Genomic DNA, 20,065 nt, shown 5'->3' with positions numbered 1-20,065 from the left:
ATTCATCAGCAAAGAGGCTGCCTAAAATCATAATAAGGTCACAGACACCCCACACAACACCACTGGACGTGGTCCTGCCCAGCAGAAAGGCAACATCTAGCCTCATCCACCAGAACACAGGCAGTGGTCCCCTCCACCAGGAAGCCTACAAAACCCACTGAACCAACCTCACCCACTGCGGGGGAAAAAGTGGGAACTATGAACATGCAGCCTGCGAAAAGGAGACACCAAATGCAGTAAGTTAAGCAAAATGAGAAGGCAGAGAAATACACAGCAGATGAAGGAGCAAGGTAAAAACCCATCACCCCTAACAAATGAAGAGGAAATAGGCAGTCTACCTGAAAAAGAAGTCAGAGTAATGATAGTAAGGATGATCCAAAATCTTGGAAATAGAATGGAGGAAATACAAGAAACATTTAACAAGGACCTAGAAGACCTAAGGAGCAAACAAACAATGATGAACAGCACAATAAATGAAACTAAAAATTCTCTAGAAGGAATCAATAGCAGAATGACTGGGACAGAAGAACGGATAAGTGGCGTGGAAGATAAAATAGTGGAAATTACTACCACAGAGCAGAATAAAGAAAAAAGAATGAAAAGACTTGAGGACAGTCTCAGAGACCTCTGGGACAACATTAAATGTCCCATCATTTGAGTTATAGGGGTCCCAGAAGAAGAGAAAAAGAAAGGAACTGAGAAAACATTTGAAGAGATTATAGTTGAAAACTTCCCTAATATGGGAAAGGAAATAGTCAAGTCCAGGAAGCACAGAGAGTCCCATACAGTATAAATCCAATGAGAAACACGCCAAGACACACATTAATCAAACTATCAAAAATTAAATACAAAGAAAAAATATTAAAAGCAGCAAGGGGGCTTCCCTGGTGGCGCAGTGGTTGAGAATCTGCCTACCAATGTAGGGGACACGGGTTCAAGCCCTGGTCTGGGGAGATCCCACATGCCGCGGAGCAACTGGGCCCGTGAGCCACAGCTACTGAGCCTGCGCATCTGGAGCTTGTGTTCCACAACACGAAAGGCCGTGACAATGAGAGGCCCACGCACCGCGATGAAGAGTGGCCCCCGCTCGCCGCAACTAGAGAAAGCCCTCACACAGAAATGAAGACCCAACACAGCCTAAATAAATAAATTAATTAAAAAAAAAAAAAAAGCAGCAAGGGAAAAGCACCAAATAACATACAAGGGAATCCCCATAAGGTTAATAGCTGATTTCTCAGCAGAAACTCTGCAAGCCAGAAGGGAGTGGCAGGACATATTTAAAGTGATGAAACGGAAAAACCTACAACCAAGATTCCTCTACCCAGCAAAGATCTCATTCAGATTCAAAGGAAAAATTAAACCCTTTAGAGACAAGCAAAAGTTAAGAGAATTCAGCACCACAAAACCAGCTTTACAACAAATGCTAAAGGAACTTCTCTAAGCAGGAAACACAAGAGAAGGAAAAGACCTACAATAACAAACCTAAAACAATCAAGAAAATGGGAATAGGAAAATACATATCGATAATTACCTTAAATGTAAATGGATTAAATGCTCCCACCATAAGACATAGACTGGCTGAATGGATACAAGAACAAGACCTGTATATATGCTGTCTACAAGAGACCCACTTCAGACCTAGGGACACATACACACTGAAAGTGAGGGGATGGAAAAAGAAATTTCATGCAAATGGAAATCAGAAGAAAGATGGAGTAGTAGTTCTCATATCAGGCAAAATAGACTTTAAAATAAAGACTATTACAAGAGAGAAAGAAGGACACCACAAAATGATCAAGGGATCAATCCAAGAAAAAGATGTAACAATTGTAAGTATATATGCACCCAACCTAGGAGCACCTCAATGCATAAGGCAAATGCTAACAGCCATAAAAGGGGAAATTGAAAATAACACAGTTATATTCAGGGATTTTAACACCCCACTTTCACCAATGGACAGATCATCCAAAATGAAAATATATAAGGAAACACAAGCTTTAAATAATACATTAAACAAGATGGACTTAATTGATATTTATAGGACATTCTATCCAAAAACAACAGAATACACATTTTTCTCAAGTGCTCATGGAACATTCTCCAGGATAGATCATATCTTGGGTCACAAATCAAGCCTTGGTAAATTTAAGAAAATTGAAATCGTATGAAGTATGTTTTCTGACCACAATGCTATGAGACTAGATATCAATTACAGGAAAATATCTGTAAAAAATACAAACACGTGGAAACTAAACAATACACTACTAAATAACCAAGAGATCACTGAAGAAATAAAAGAGGAAATCAAAAAATACCTAGACACAAATGACAATGAAACACCACTCCCAAAAACCTATGGGTTGCAGCAAAAGCAGTTCTAAGAGGGAAGTTTATAGCAATACAATCCTACCTCAAGAAACATCTTGGACTTCCCTACTGGCGCAGTGGTTAAGAATCTGCCTGCTGGTGCAGGGGACGTGGGTTAGAGCCCTGGTCTGGGAGGATCCCACATACCATGGGGGCAGCTAAGCCTGTGTGCCACAACTACTGAGCCTGCGCTCTAGAGCCCACGAGCCACAACTACTGAGCCCGAGTGCCACAGGTGCCAAAGCCTGAATGCCTAGAGCTGATTCTCTGCAACAAGAGAATCCACCGCAATGAGAAGCCTGTGCATCGCAACAAAGAATAGCCCCTGCTTGCCGCAACTAGAGATAGCCCGTGTGCAGCAATGAAGACCCAACATAGCCAAAAAAAAAAAAAAAGAAACAAGAAACATCTCAAAAAACATCTAACCTTACATCTAAAGCAAATAGAGAAATAAAAACAAAAAAACCCCAAAGTTAGCAGAAGGAAAGAAATCATAAAGATCAGATCAGAAATAAATGAAAAAGAAATGAAGGAAATGATAGCAAAGATCAATAAAACTAAAAGCTGGTTCTTTGAGAAGATAAACAAAATTGATAAACCATTAGCCAGGCTCATCAAGAAAAAGAGGGAGAGCACTCAAATCAATAAAATTAGAAATGAAAAAGGAGAAGTTACAACAGACACTGCAGAAATACAAAGCATCCTAAGAAACTACTACAAGCAACTCTATGCCAATAAAATGGACAACCTGGAAGAAATGGACAAATTCTTAGAAAAGCACAACCTTCTGAGACTGAACCAGGAAGAAACAGAAAATATAAACAGACCAATCACAAGCCCTGAAATTGAAACTGTGATTAAACATGTTCCAACAAACAAAAGCCCAGGATCAGATGGCTTCACAGGTGAATTCTATCAATCATTTAGAGAAGAGCTAACACCTATGCTTCTCAAACTCTTCCAGAATATAGCAGAGAGGAACACTCCCAAACTCATTCTACGAGGCCACCATCACCCTGATACCAAAACCAGACATAAGATGTCACAAAAGAAGAAAACTACTGGCCAATATCACTGATGAACATAGGTGCAAAAATCCTCAACAAAATACTAGCAAACAGAATCCAGCAGCACATTAAAAAGATTATACACCATGATCTAGTGGGGTTTATCCCAGGAATGCAAGGATTCTTTAGTATACACAAATCAATCAATGTGATACACCATATCAACAAATTGAAGGAGAAAAACCAATTGATCGTCTCAATACATGCAGAAAAAGCTTTCAACAAAATTCAACACCCATTTATGATAAAACCCTCCAGGTAGTAGACAGAGAGGGAACTTACCTCAACATAATAAAGGCCATATATGACAAACCCACAGCCAACATCGTTCTCAATGGTGAAAAACTGAAACTATTTCCTCTAAGATGAGGAACAAGACAAAATTGCCCACTCACCATTATTACTCAACATCGTTTTGGAAGTTTTAGCCACAGCAATCAGAGAAGAAAAAGAAAAGGAATACAAATTGGAAAAGAAGTAAAACTGTCACTGTTTGCAGATGACATGATACTAAACATAGAGAATCCTAAAGATGCTACCAGAAAACTACTAAAGCTAATCAATGAATTTGGTAAAGTAGCAGGATACAAAATTAATGCACAGAAATTTCTTGCATTCCCATACACTAATGATGAAAAATATGAAAGAGAAATTAAGGAAACACTCCCATTTACCATTGCAACAAAAAGAGTAAAATACATAGGAATAAACCTACCTAAGGAGAGAAAAGACCTTTATGCAGGAAACTTAAGACACTGATGAAAGAAATTAAAGATGATACGAACAGATGGAGAGATATACCATGTTCTTGGATTGGAAGAATCAACACTGTGAAAATGACTATACTACCCAAAGCAATCTACAGATTCAACGCAATCCCTATCAAACTACCAATGGCATTTTTCACAGAATTAGAGCAAAAAAATTCACAATTTGTATGGAAACACAAAAGATGCCAAATAGCCAAAGCAATCGTGAGAAAGAAAAGCGGAGCTGGAGGAATCAGTCTCACAGACTTCAGACTATACTACAAAGCTACAGTAGTCAAGACAGTATGGTACTGGCAGAAAAACAGAAATATAGATCAATGGAACAGGGTAGAAAGCCCAGAGATAAACGAACGCACATATGGTCACCTTATTTTTGAAAAAGGAGGCACGAATATACAATGGAGAAAGGACAGCCTCTTCAATAAGTGGTGCTGGGAAAACTGGACAGCTACATGTAAAAGTATGAGATTAGATCACTCCCTAACACCACACACAAAAATAAACTCAAAATGTTTTAAAGACCTAGATGTAAGGCCAGACACTATGAAACTCTTAGATGAAAACTTAGGCAGAACATTCTATGACATAAATCACAGCAAGATCCTTTTTGACCCACCTCTTAGAGAAATGGAAATAGAAACAAAAATAAACAAATGGGACCTAGTGAAACTTCAAAGCTTTTGCACAGCAAAGGAAACCATAAACAAGACAAAAAGACAACCCTCAGAATGGGAGAAAATATTTGCAAATGAAACAACTGACAAAGGATTAATCTCCAAATTATACAAGCAGCTCAGTATCAAAAAGACAAACAACCCAATCCAGAAATGGGCAGAAGACGTAAATAGACATTTCTCCAAAGAAGATATAGAGTTTGCCAATAAACACATGAAAGGATGCTGAACATCACTAATCATTAGAGAAATGCAAATCAACACTACAATGAGGTATCACCTCACACCGGTTAGAATGGGCATCATCAGAAAATCTACAAACAATTAATGCTGGAGAGGATGTGGAGATAAGATAACCCTCTCACACTGTTGGTGCGAATGTAAATTGATATAGCCACTATGGAGAACCGTATGGAGGTTCCTTAAAAAACTAAAAATTGGGGCTTCCCTGGTGGCGCAGTGGTTGAGAGTCCGCCTGCCGATGCAGGGGACGTGGGTTCGTGCCCCGGTCTGGGAGGATCCCACATGCTGCGGAGCGGCTGGGCCCGTGAGCCATGGCCGCTGAGCCTGCACGTCTGGAGCCTGTGCTCCGCAACGGGAGAGGCCACAGCGGTGAGAGGCCCGCGTACCGCAAAAAAAACACAACAAAAAACTAAAAATTGAACTACCATATGACCCAGCAATCCCGCTACTGGGCATATACCCTGAGAAAACCATACTTCCAAAAGAGTCATGGGGCTTCCCTGGTGGTGCAGTTGTTGAGAATCTGCCTGCCGATGCAGGGGACACGGGTTCGTGCCCCGGTCTGGGAAGATCCCACATGCCGCGGAGCAGCTAGGCCCGTGAGCCATGGCCTCTGAGCCTGTGTGTCCAGAGCCTGTGCTCCACAACGGGAGAGGCCACAACAGTGAAAGGCCCGCGTACCGCAAAAAAAAAAAAAAAAAAAAAAAAAAGGTCATGTACCACAATGTTCATTGCAGCACTATTTACAATAGCCAGGACATGGAAGCAACCTAAGTGTCCATTGACAAATGAATGGGTAAAGAAGATGTGGCACATATATACAATGGACTACTACTCAGCCATAAAAAGAAACGAAATTGATTTATTTATGGTGAGGTGGATGGACCTAGGGTCTGTCATACAGAGTGAAGTAAGTCAGAAAGAGAAAAACAAATATCGTATGCTAACACATGTATATGGAATCTAAAAGAAAATGTTTTCTCATCTGGTTTTTCCTCCCAAACTCAAGATGTATCACAATGCTTCTTTCCTTCAGAATTATTTCTCTCTAATAAATTCCTTCACAACTGTTTTCTCAGATGTGTAGATTCTGGAATTTTTTGTTCTAAAGATATTGCCATTTAAACATTTTTTCCTGAAGTTTATTGAAAAAAATTAAAAGTCTGTAGAAGTGTTGAAAGAGACTAAGTGAACACCCAAATACCCTTCACCTTGATTCACCAGTTGTTAATATTTTGCCTTCCTTCTTTTTCTTTTTTTTCCTGAAATTTTGAAAGTAAGTTGTAAACATCATGACTGTCATCTCTAAATTCTTCAAGCATGTATGCATCTCCCAAAAACAAGGGCACTCCTAGATAGTATAATATTATTATCCTCACTCAGAATATTTTACTCAAGAATTTAACATTAATATAATGTTATCATGTTAATGTCCATATTCAAATTTCTCCAGCTGTTCCAATAATGTCCAATTTAGGTGTTCCCTCCCCAATTTATTTAGTAGTTGTGTCTCTTTAGTTGTCTTTAGCCTAGAATAATTCCTCTGCTTTTTAAATTTGTTTGTTTTGGTCTTTCATGACATTAAAATAAAATATTTGAAGTGTTCAGGTTAGTATTTTATAGAAGGTAGAATATTCTACAATATAAAATTTCTCGGAAATTTTCCAATGATTAGGTACAGGTTACATATTTTTGATGAGAATTCTAATCATTAAGTCTTTTTCATTGTGGCACAGCAAGAAGTGCATGATGTCAGTTTGTCCCGTTATTGCTGTGTCATTTGCTTCCTTGTTTAAGTAGTGTCTTGTAGATTTCTATACTGTAAAGTCTCAATTTTTCCCTTTGTAAATAATAGGCAATCCATGCAGTGAAACTTTGGGATTGTGTGAATATTCTGTTCCCCAACTTTTACTCAGTGGTTTTGGTATTCACTGATGATCCTAACTGGTATATATGATTACATTGGTGGGTGAATGATGATCTCTAATCTATCATTCTTTCTATATTTAGTCACTATATTACTTTGGAAAGAAGTGTACTCTCCAGTGTAGCTGGAGGGAGTCCTTTCATGTTGTTTTTTCATGTCCCTATCAGTCTATAAGCGTTTCCTTATTTAAGGCACAGCAAGATGGACCAGGTACATCTTTCACTTTTTCTCCCCCATACCTAGAATCAGCTGTTTGTCCAGAGACCCAGAATTATTTTTGATTCTTTTCTTTACCTTTCACACTTAATGAGTCTCTTGCCCTTCGTTTAAGATTTTTACATTGAGTGCTTACTATGTGCCAAGCAACATGTGAGGAGGTAAATACAAAACTATGAACAAGACATATAAACTCCCCTCTCCCTTGGAATTTACATTCTCGGGGGGAAGACAGACATTGTACAAGTATATACAGAAATAAATATATAATTAAAAATTGTGGTAAGTGCCTTGAAGGAAAATTACATGCCATATAATTATGTCTGTCATGTAAAGTAAAATGGCTCTTATATCTGTCTTTTCATTTGTAAAGACACTTGAACAGACAGTTATTTGGTTCCATGTGAGTAAGTTGTGGTAGCTGCATAACTATTGGTTTGGCCAAAAAGTTCATCTGGGTTTTTCTGTAAGATGGCATGGAAAAACCAGAATGAACTTTTTGACCAACCAGATAGTTTCTTTGCCTAAAATCTCACTCTTTCCAATTGTCATCATATTTGTGTGTGTGTGTGTCCTCTATCAACTTGTTTTTAGCAGTTTTGCTGTCATAGATAGTATATATATTATATATTTCTGTGCATATAATAAAAAGGCACAGAATATAGTAATATACAGAAGACCCGTTTGAAAATAGCCTGTTCTCGCTGTAGATAATTTATGTTTGAAATTGGAGAAAAATTAAAAACTAACTTTACTTTTATATAAATGGATTCTTCTGAAAGCTTTTTGCATTTCTGCCCATTAAAATTTTCAGAAGGCTTAATAAAACTTTGAATTATCCAGAAAATCTCAACTAAAATATCATGAGGATGGACAGAGTTCTGTTTTAATACAAGCTTTTTATTCAGTGTGGGAATCCAAAGACTAAGTAGGACCATGGTGGAATGTTGTCTTAGGACCGTAAAGGATATATAATTAGCAAACAGATTTGTTCATCAAATTCTGAGACCTTAGAAATAGAGAAGTTCTTGAAGGTGTTAGAACTTTAAGCACATTAATAGTGAAATATTTATTTCAAGAGGCCTTATAATCTGAAAAATTCATAAGGATCTAGATGGTAGTGAATGAAATTTTATAACTTTCTTTAATACCGGAGAGACCTGTGATATGTCATGAGTTTCAAAGAGAACTTGGTTCTACACCCACAAATTATATCTTCAGATGAAGGAACAGTCCTTGGGCATGTTTTACATTAGAAGACCTTGTTGTGGACCACAGAAGTATAAACATATTGTGGACGCTAAGCACCACTGTCTGATGGATAAGTTGGCCCTGGCTGCCAGGCCTTCTGCTGCATTCTGTTAGTTATATCAAGTCACTGGACAGCCCTGGGAGGGGGCTACACTGGGCATAAACTCCAGGAAGTAGAGTTCACAGGAGGGCATCTCTGAAAAACAGCTATCACCTTGGATTAAAAGACAGGTTCAAGAAAGGAGGAATCAACCTGTTTTCTCAAACTCACTTTGTGAGAATCAGATAAGAAGAGAATGTTTCTCTGGTGTAGTTGGGAAGGTCCGTTTACCAGCTGGCCCACTGAGCTATGAGCTAGATTTACAGTGGGTAATAATATTCTTTTGTTCCCTCATGATTTCACTGGAGTATTTTTTTTTTCCACTGGAGTATTTTTTGTAGTTGTTTTGTTTATTAATTTTATTTATTTATTTATTTTCAGGAAAGTCAGAAAAACCTCAGTAACCTGGGTATTGGTCAATCTGTGCACATCAATGTTGATTTTCAACCTCCTGTTTGTGTTTGGAATCAAAAACTCCAATAAGAACTTAAAGACACTATAGTGACACTGATAATACTGACTTGAGCAATAATGAAATGTCCAGACAAGACACCGTTGTCATCTCAAATCCCACATGCACTGCGATTGCTATCTTGCTGCACTATTTTGTGTTAGTGACATTTACCTGGATGGGACTCAGTGCTGCCCAGCTCTATTTCCTTCTTATTAGGACCATGAAGCCTTTTCCTCAGCATTTCAGTCTTTTCATCTCTTTAATTGGATGAGGTAAGTGTTTGCTTCTTCACTTACTCAGGAATTTAATTTTGTTGAAATCACTTAATTTAAACAAACACCTATTGAAAACCTAATAGTACAAGGCCCTGTGGTAGGGGAGATGGAAAATCCAGCAATCACTAAGAGTGCCTTCTGTCTAGTGAAGGAGTGTCTTCTCCTGTGAAGAAGGCAGATGTGATCAAGGCAGCTATACTAGATACATCATGAGCTAACTTCAAGATGTTCCTTTCCTTTAACATCTCTATTTATTTGACTTGAGATTTAGACCACATATAAACTTCCTAGCTACTTTGTTTTTTTTGTAAATTAACTTTATTTCTTTTTTTTGAATTTTATTTTATTTTTTAAAATACAGCAGCTTCTTATTAGTTATCTATTTTATACATATTAGTGTATATAGGTCAATCCCAATTTCCCAATTCATCCCACCACCACCCTGACCCTGCTTTTCCTAGCTACTTTAAAAGAAATGTTTCAAGGCAATCAGAGTGACTCTTTTAAGAAAAATAATTTGAAAAATTTAATGAGTTCCAGCAAAGGAGAGTTGTTTTCGTGTTATCTAAATTTAAATTTATTCAAGTGAAAGAGGAATTAGACCATTTAAGAGTGGAAATTGTGGTAAGAGTTACAAAGAAATCAGAAATAGTATAGGATTGATATGTATAGCCAACACTGATAGGGAAAGGAAAACACAGAAAAACTATGTCTACTGTTGACCTACATCTGTAGGATCATTTAGTACACTGTCTATAGTGGAAAGAACAATACATCCTGAAAAAGGTCAGGTGTATAATTCATTCATGTTCTTTTATAATTAATCCCAGTCTTGGGTAAATTATTAATTCTATGACTCTTTATCACATAGGAGTCTCAGCTATAGTGGTAGCTGTGACAGTGGGAATTATTTATTCTCAGAATGGGAATAATTCACAGTGGGAGTTAGACTACCGGCGAGAGGAAATGTAAGTTTATATTTTTTCAAATGTCCATTTCTTTGATATGAGTTTAACTATTCAATGACATTGAGTCCAAGTGTCACTGTAATATGCATATCACTTTATAATTGTCATAACTGTGTATTTCAAATTCTCAAAGAATACATTATATTTTAAATATGGTGGCATGAAAATTTCCTATGATAAATCCTTTCATAAAGCAAGTAATTGTCTTCTAAATTTATAAATGTGAACTTTTTAATATTAAATTTGTCTTCTTTGATTAAGTTTGAAAATCACAGGACACAAGAAGTGTGATCATTAGTGACCCCTTATCTTAGTTTTCTCATCTAGAAAATGGGAATAACAATAATAGTAATACCTGCTCTGGGGTTACTATGAAGGGTTAAGCAAGTGTGAAAACATTTTCACACTTGAAAATGTTTGAAGAGCAGTATCCATGAAATATCCATGCTTATGAACCAATTCTATGTTGATATGATTATAATGAGTATTTCATGATGATTTATCACACATAAATTCTCCCTGTGACTCCAGCATGAATATTTAACTGTCAATAATGGAAGTACCTGAATGCATGGTATTTGCCTTCCATGTGGGGAGAGTAAGAAAGTGGGGCTGAACTCTATGTGTATTTCTGCTACCAAATGGCAACTGCTCTTTAATTTATCTTCCCTTCTTATTTTATAAATTCAACCATTCGGATCCCTGGATTCTGCCTTAAGTCCCAAACCAACTCTAATCAAAACAAAACTCTTGGAAATGTGCAAGTATACCCAAGGGAAGGCTGTGGTGTCAGAGTGCTTACCTATTTCCAGGGCTGACCATGACCAAGTGTAGAATAGGGAGCTAACTGCCTGGCTTGATTTTAGGAGCCATACACTCTAGGCACTATTTTCTCTGTTTAATTGGGATTAAATATCTTTTAATGAGTTTTAAAATTTTAATTCCACAATTAGATATCAGGAGTAAAATGCAAATATCTCATGGGAGAGGTAATTCACCTCAAATTGCATTATTATTAATTTCCTATCCTAATCCAGCCACAAGGCTAGACCTACTCCTACAGAAGTCTTCAGTAGAAAGAAGCCTGCTGTCTTAAATTTATTCACACCAAGATGTAAATAATTGAGAGCAGATTCTTTCCTGAGTACAGTATTAGATGTTAGGGAAGACACTAGGCAACTGATAATAAGAGTTGGGAAGAGGGGAAAGGATGTGTAACATGAATATCAGCTTCATCTTGGACCCTTATCTCCCACTTTCCACCCTATACGCACATCAAGGCTCACATTTCTTCAGGATATATTTAGAAAGAGGAGGGACTTTTTTGGGTTTTCTTGAGTTATCTTCCCAGAAGTTGCTCCTCAATATATCATACTCCCTGTCCCCCCACCATGGCTCCCAGTTCTGCCAGTCATACCCGAAACCCCTAACCCAGTTCCCTTGATGTACTGCTATCTCTGCCAGGACCCAATTAAGGGGCGACTGCAGGGCAGGCCACACTCCTATTTAATGCTCTATTCCTCAAATATCTGTCCCACCATATAGGCTGTTTCAGACTTCCCTGAAGGGTTGAGGTAACCCTTGGGAAATTATAATGCATGAGGAAGAATTTTCTGGAAGCATATGCTATATCTTCTACAGCTGTCTTTTCCCATGTTTCATGACAAAATCACCAAGGAGTTAAACGCTTCATCTGAGGTTCACCTATGATGCTCTCCAGACCTCAGGTTCATAGATGTTTGTCAGATGCAACCTTGACCTTGTGACTCTCCAATCTCAATTCTAGAAATCCCACTCCTACAAGGGTTACTCTGCCTGGAGGATCCATCTGTCTCCTCAGCAGTCTGTTTTTCAAAATCTGGGTGATTAGATTCAGAATAGCTAAGGGAGAGGCTCATGAGAACAAATCCAGTCTGACTATCTCTCCAAGTAGTACAAAGGATGGAGGAGGTGAGGAGGTGTCCCTTCCTAGTGCACACCTCCTCATGGCCACAGGCATCCAAGCCTGTTTCCCATCCAGATCTCCCCATCTGTGTGAGGTAACTGAGGAAACTTACAGACATTTGTATGCACACACACACAGATCTACAGTACAAATAGTAATACTTAGAAATTGTGTTGTCTAAAGTTTAAATAACTCATGACTCATACAGATAAAGATAAATATTTGTCTAAATTGTTTCATAATTTGCAAGTCTGTCTTTATCCGATAGAGTTGGATATTCATTTTCTTTCTCTATCCTGTCCTCCCCTTTTAAACTGTGTTTCTCTAGGCTGCCTGGGTCAGAAATATGTCCATCTTTTTAATTTAAAACTTTGATGGCCACTTGCTTAGTCACCAAAGAAGTGTCTAGAGATGTGAAAGTACTTCTCAGCAGGATTTTATTAAATTCTTAGCCAAGTGCCCTCCTATTTCTTCTGTGTCGGGGGTTGTGAGATTGAAGATGGCAGGAAGGTTGTCCTTTGGTTACAGATGAAAGGACGTGGAGGCCCAAAATCCTGAAGATAAATTTTATTCTTTCTCACCATTTTACTTAAGGCTGGACCTAATCTATCATTAATGGATTGGAGGCACTCCTTTTCATTTTTTTTAACATTTTTTATTTTATATTGGAATATAGCCGATTAACAATGTTGTGATAGTTTCAGGTGCACAACAAAGCAACTCAGCCATACATATACATGTATCCATTCTCGCCCAGACTCCCCTCCCATCCAGGCTGCCACATAACATTGAGCAGAGTTCCCTGCACTATACAGTAGGTCCTTGTTGTTTATCCTTTTTAAATATAGTAGTCTGTACATGTCAATCCCAAACTCCCTACTACCCTTCCCTCCACTCTCCCCGCCCTGGTAACCATAAGTTCCTTCTCTAAGTCTGTGAGTCCATTTCTGTTTTGTAAATACATTCATTTGTATTATTTCTTTTTAGATTCTGCATGTAAGCGATATCATACAATATTTCTCTTTCTCTGTCTGACTTACTTCACTCAGTATGACAATCTCTAGGTCCATCCATGTTGCTGCAAATGGCATTATTTCATTCTTTTTTATGGCTGAGTAATAGTCCATTGTATATATGTACCAAATCTTCTTTATCCATTCCTCTGTCCATGGACACTTAGGTTGCTTCTCTGTCTTGGCTATTATAAACAGTGCTACAATGAACATTGGGGTGCATGTATCCTTTCAGACCATGTTTTTCTCCGGATATATGCCCAGGAGTAGGATAGCAGGGTCATATGATAACTCTATTTTTAGTTTTTTAAGGCCCCTGCATACTGCTCTCCATAGTGGCCATACCAATCTATGATCCCACTAACAGTTAGGAGAGTTCCTTTCTCTCCACACCCTCTCCAGGATTTACTGTTTGTGAATTTTTAAATGATAGCCATTTTGACTGGTGTGAGGTGATATCTCATTGTAGTTTTTACTTGCATTTCTCTAATCATTAGCAATGTTGAACATCTTTTCATGCGCCTCTTGGCCATCCATATGTCTTCCTTGGAAAAATGGCTATTTAGGTCTTCTGCCCATTTTTTGATTGGGTTGTTTGTTTTCATGATATTAAGCCACATGAGCTTTTTGTAAATTTTGGAGACTAATCCCTTGTCAGTCACATGATTTGCAAATATTTCCTCCCAATTTGTGGGCTGTCTTTTTGTTTTGTTTATGGTTTCCTTTGCTATGCAAAAGCTTTTGAGTTTAATTAGGTCCCATTTGTTTATTTTTGTTTTTATTTCCATTACTCTGGGAGATGGGTCAGAAAAAATATTGCTGCAATTTATGTTAGGGAGTGTTCTGCCTACGTTTTCCTTTAGGAGTTTAATAGTGTCTGGTCTCACATTTAGGTCGTTAATCCATTTTGAGCTTATTTTTGTGTATGGTGTTAAAGAATGATCTAATTTCATTTTTTTACATGTAGCTGTCCAGTTTTCCCAGCACCATTTGTTGAAGAGACTGTCTTTCCACCATTGTAAAGTCTTGCCTCCTTTGTCGTATATTAATTGACCATAGGTGCATGGGTTTATTTCTGGGCTTTCCATCCTGTTCCATTGATCTATAGTTCTATTTTTGTGCCAGTACCATACTGTTTTGATGACTATAGCTTTGTAGTATAGTCTGAAGTCAGGGAGCCTGATTCCTCCAGCTCCATTTTTCATTCTCAGGATTGCTTTGGCTATTCAGGGTCTTTTGTGTCTCCATAAAAATTTTAAGATTTTGTGTTCTATTTCTGTGATAAATGCCATTAGTAATTTGATAGGATTGCATTGAATATGTAGTTTGCATTGGGTAGTATAGTGATTTTGACAATATTTATTCTTCCAATCCAAGAACATGGTTTATCTTTCCATCTGTTTGTGTCTTCAATTTCTTTCATCAGTGTTTTATAATTTTTAGAGTACAGATCTTTTGTCTCCTTAGGTATGTTTATTCCCAGATATTTTATTCTTTTTGATGCAATGGTAAATGGGGTTGTTTCTTGAATTTCTCTTCCTGATCTTTCATTGTTAGTGTATATAGATGCAACACATTTCTGTGTATTAATTTTGTAGCCTGCAACTTTATCAGATTCACTGATGAGCTCTAGCAGTTTCCTGATAGTGTCTTTAGGATTTTCTATGTATAGTGTCATGTCATCTATAAACAGTGACATTTTAACTTCTTCTTTTCCAATTTGGATTCTTTTATTTCTATTTCTTTCCTGGTTGCCATAGCTAGGACTTGCAAAACTCTGCTGAATAAAAGTGGTGAGAGTGGGCATCCTTGTCTTGTTCCTGATCTTAGAGGAAATGCTTTCAGCTTTTCACCATTGATATGATGCTAGCTGTAGGTTTGTCATATATGGCCTTTATTATGTTGAAGTAGGTTCCCTGTATGCCCACTTTCTGGAGAGTTTTTATCATAAATGGGTGTTGAATTTTGTCAAAAGATTTTTCTGCATCTATTGAGTTCATCATTTGGTTTTTATTCTTCAATTGGTTGATGTGGTGTATCACACTGATTGATTTGTGGATATTGAAAAATCCTTGCATCCCTGGGATAAATCCCACTTGATCATGGTGTATGATTCTTTTAATGTATTGTTGGATTCGAATTTCTAGTAAAATACTAGCAACTGAGGATTTTTGTGTCTATGTTCATCAGTGATATTGGCCTGTAATTTTCTTTTTGAGTGGTATCTTTGTCTGGTTTTGTTATCAGGGTAATGGTAGCCACATAGAATGAGTTTGGGAAGTCTCCTTCCTCTGCAGTTCTTTGGAACAGTTTCAGAAAGATAGGTGTTAGCTCTTCTCTAAATGTTTGATAGAATTCTCCTGTGAAGCCATCAGGTCCTGGACTTTTGTTTGTTGGGAGTTTTTAAATTACAGTTTCAATTTCAGTGCTTGCGATTGGTCTGCTCATATTTTGTAATTCTTCCTGATTCAGTCTTGGGAGACTGTACCTTTCTAAGAATTTGTCCATTTCTTCCAGGTTGTCCATTTCATTGGCATACTGTTGCATATAGTAGTCTCTTATGATCCTTTGTATTTCTCTGGTGTCAGTTGTAACTTCTCCTTTTTCATTTCTAATTTTATTGATTTGAGTCCTCTCCCTATTTTCCTTGATGAGTCTGGCTAAAGGTTTATCAATTTTGTTTATCTTTTCAGGGAACCAGCTTTTAGTTTCATTGATCTTTGCTATTGTTTTTTTCGTTTCTATTTCATTTATTTCTGCTCTGATCTTTATGATTTCTTTCCTTCTACTAACTTTTGGTTTTGTTCTTCGTCTAGTTGCTTTAGGTGTATGGTTAGGTTGTTTATTTGAGATTTTTCTTGTTTCCTGAGGTAATATTGTATTGCTATAAACTTTCCTCTTAGAACTGCTTTTGCTGTATCACATAGGTTTTGGATCATTGTGCTTTCACTTTCATTTGTCTCTAGGTATTTTTTGATTTCCTCTTTGCTTTCTTCAGTGATCCATTTGTTGTTGAGTAACATATTGCTTAGCCTCCAAGCGTTTGTGGTTTTTATAGTTTTTTCTTGTAGTTTGTTTCTAATTTCATAGTGTGGTCGTAGAAGATACTTGATATGATTTCAATTTTCTTAAATTTACCGAGGCTCCCTTGTGGCCCAGGATGTGGTCAATCCTGGAGCATGTTCCGTGTGCACTTCAGAAAAATGTGTATTCTTCTGCTTTTGTATGGAGTGCTCTATAAATATCAATTAAGTCCATCTGATCTAATGTGTCATTTAAGGCCTTTGTTTCCTTGTTGATTTTCGTTCTGGATGATCTGTCCATTGACAAAAGTGGAGTGTTAAAAGTCCCCCACTATTATTGTGTTACTGTCGATTTCTTCCTTTATGGCTGTTAACATTTGCCTTATGTATTGAGGTGCTCTTATGTTGGGTGCATATATATTTACAATTGTTGTATCTTCTTCTTGGATTGATCCCTTGATCGTTACATAGTGTCCTTCTTTGTCTCTTATAACAGTCTTTATTTTTAAGTCTATTTTGTCTGATATGAGTATTGCTACTCCAGCTTTATTTTGATTTCCATTTGCATGGAATACCTTCTTCCATCCCCTCACTTTCAGTCTGTATGTGTCCCTAGGTCTGAGGTGGGTCTCTTGTAGACAGCATATGTACGGGTCTTGTTTTCATATCCAGTCAGTCTATGTCTTTTGGTTGGTGCATTTAATCCATTTACAGTTAAGGTAATTATCGATATGTGTGCTCCTATTGCCATTTTCTTAATTGTTTTGGGTTTGTTGTTTTATGTCTTTTTTCTTTCCTTCCTCTTTTGTTTTCTTGTGGTTTGATGATCATCTTTAGTGTTGTGTTTGGGTTGCTTTTTCTTTTCTGTATGGTTATCTATTGTAGCTTTGGGGTTTGCTGTTCACATGAGGTTCTGATATAGCAGTCTATGTATGTACAATGTTGTTTTAAGTTGCTAGTCTCTTTCCCACCAAGAGGAGTTCCTTTAGCATTTGTTGCAAAGCTGGTCTGGTGGTGCTGAAATCACTTAGCTTTTGCTTGTCTGTAAAGCTTTTGATTTCTCCATCAAATCTGAATGAGAGCCTTGCTGGGTCGAGTATTCTTGGTTGTAGGTTCTTCCCTTTCATCACTTTAAATATATTGTGCCACTCCCTTCTGGCCTGCAGAGTTTCTGCTAAGAAATCAGCCGTTAACCTTATGGGAGTTCCCTTGTATGTTATTTGTAGTTTTTTCCTTGTTGCTTTTAATAATTTTTCTTTGTCTTTAATTTTTGTCACTTTGATTACTATGTGTCTTGGTGTGTTTCTCCTTGGGTTTATCCTGCCTGGGAGTCTCTGTGCTTCCTGGACTTGGGTGACTATTTCCTTTCCCATTTTAGGGAATTTTTTACTGTAATCTCTTCAAATATTTTCTCAGGTTCTTTCTCTCTCTCTTCTCCATCTGGGTCCCCTATAACTTGAATGTTGGTGCATTTGTTGTCCCAGAGGTCTCTTAGGCTATCTTCATTTCTTTTCATTCTTTTTTCTTTATTCTGTTCTGTGGGAGTGATTTCCACCATTCTGTCTTCCAGGTCACTAATCTGTTCTTCTGTCTCAGTTATTCTGCTATTGATTCCTTCTAGTGTATTTTTCAATTCAGTTATTGTATTGTTCATCTCTATTTGTTTGTTCTTCAGTTCTTCTAGGTCTTTGTTAAACATTTCTTGATGTTTAACAAACATTTGTTAAAACATTTGTTAAAAAACAAATGTTTAACAAACATTTCTTGATGTTTCTTGATGTTTAATCGAGGAGATCCTCGATTCTTTCCTCCATCCTTTTTCCGAGGTCCTGGATCATCTTCACTATCATTATTCTGAATTCTTTTTCTGGAAAGTTGCCTATCTCCACTTCATTTAGTTGCTCTTCTGGGGTTTTATCTTGTTTCTTCATCTAGGACATAATCCTCTGCCTTTTCATTTTGTCTATCTTTCTGTGATTGTGGTTTTTGTTTTGCAGGCTGCAGGATTGTAGTTCTTCTTGCTTCTGCTGTCTGTCCTCTGGTGGATGGGGCTATCTAAGAGGCTTTTGCAAGCTTCGTGATGGGAGGGACTGGTGGTAGGTAGAGCTGGGTGTTGTTCTGGTGGGCAGAGCTCAGTAAAACTTTAATCTGTTTGTCTGCTGAAGGGTGGGACTGTGTTCTCTCCCTGTTGGTCATTTGGCATGAGGCGACCCAGCACTGGAGCCTACAGGCTCTTTGGTGGGGCTAATGGTGGACTTTGGGAGGGCTCACACCAAGGAGTACTTCCCAGAACTTCTACTGCCAGTGTCCTTATCCCCATGGGGAACCACAGCCACCCCCTCCCTGCCTTTTCAGGAGACCCTCCAACACTAGCAAGTAGGTTGGTTCAGTCTCCTATGGAGTCACTGCTCCTTCCCCCTGGGTCCTGGTGTGTACAAGGTTTTGTGTGTGCCCTCCAAGAGTGAAGTCTCTGTTTCCCCCAGTCCTGTTGAAGTCCTGCAGTCAAATCCTGCCTGACTTCAAAGTCCAATTCTCTGGGGATTCCTCCTCCCATTGCTGGACCCCCAGGTTGGGAAGCCTGATGTGGGGCTCAGAACCTTCACTCCAGTGGGTGGACTTCTGTGTTATAATTGTTCTCCAGTTTGTGAGTCACCCACGCAATGGTTATGGGATTTGATTTTATTGTGCTTGTGCCCCTCGTATCATCTTATTGTGTCTTCTCCTTTGTCTTTGGTTGTGGGGTATCTTTTTTGGTGAGTTCCAGTGTTTTCCTGTAGATGATTGTTCAGCAGTTAGTTGTGATTCTGGTGCTCTCTCAAGAAGGAGTGATTGCACCTCCTTCTACTCCACCATCTTGAAACAATCTCCTCCTTTTCATTTTTAAAATTCATTACAGAGATCTGTAATCATTCCAATTTCCTTCTAGATCATTCAGATTAGAAATATGATTTCTAATAATTTAAATTGTAACAACATTCCAATGTAAAACAGCTTAGAAATCCTTTGGCATGTATAATAATGGTGTTTACCTACAAGGGAAAGAAAACAGACATTAATTGATTGCCAAATAATACCAGGGCTTCTCACATTATTTTGTTAATACCTACTGCCTACCTGACACCTTCACTTGGCTGGACAAGTGATGAGACATCTCCTGGTCTTCCCTCCCAAACCTGCTCTTCTCATCATCCTCGCCAACTCAGTTAACAGTAATTCCATCCTTCCAGGTACTCAAGCCAAAGATTTTGTATTCACTCTTAACTCTCCTATATCTCCCATCTAACCTATTAATAAATCCTTTTGCTTTACTTTTTAAAAATATATATATATATATTTATTTATTTGGCTGCGCTGGGTCTTAGTTGCAGCATGCAGGATCTTCATTGTGGCATGCGTGATCTTAGATGAATCTTTAGTTGCCACATGCAGGCTTTTAGTCATGGCATGTGGGATCTAGTCTCCTGATGAGGGATCAAACCCATGCCCCCTACATTGGAAGCATGGAGTCTTAACCACTGGACCACCAGGGAAGTCCCCTTTTGTTTTACCTTTAAACATATCTGGAATCAGACTATTTCTCAACATCTCCTCTCCCTGGTTCCAAGCCACCTGATTATTGCAGTAGACTCCTAGCTGTTTTTCTCCTTTGGCATGTGCTCTTCTTTTATCCCTGCATCTAGCTAAAGTAATACTTTTAAAACTAAAGACCAAGCATGTCAAGTTTCTCCTTCTTGCCAAGAGTACATGCAGTCACCTATAAAGCCCTGACATA

General features: G+C 38.0%; 1 protein-coding gene across 1 annotated transcript in view; it reads left to right on the top strand.

Moving 5' to 3' along the window:
- Positions 1-20,065, top strand: part of ADGRG7 (adhesion G protein-coupled receptor G7) — a gene marked incomplete at both ends in the record, with an annotated part of 97,322 nt that overhangs the window by 52,218 nt on the left and 25,039 nt on the right. The window contains 4 exon segments of the mRNA XM_079921441.1: positions 8,997-9,108; positions 9,110-9,337; position 9,341; positions 10,216-10,312. Coding sequence (XP_079777567.1) covers positions 8,997-9,108; positions 9,110-9,337; position 9,341; positions 10,216-10,312 — 438 coding nt within the window.

This window comes from Stenella coeruleoalba (assembly GCF_951394435.1).
Source record: "Stenella coeruleoalba genome assembly, chromosome: 5".
Lineage (NCBI taxonomy): Eukaryota > Metazoa > Chordata > Mammalia > Artiodactyla > Delphinidae > Stenella > Stenella coeruleoalba.
This window is presented reverse-complemented; position numbering and strand designations above follow the sequence as displayed.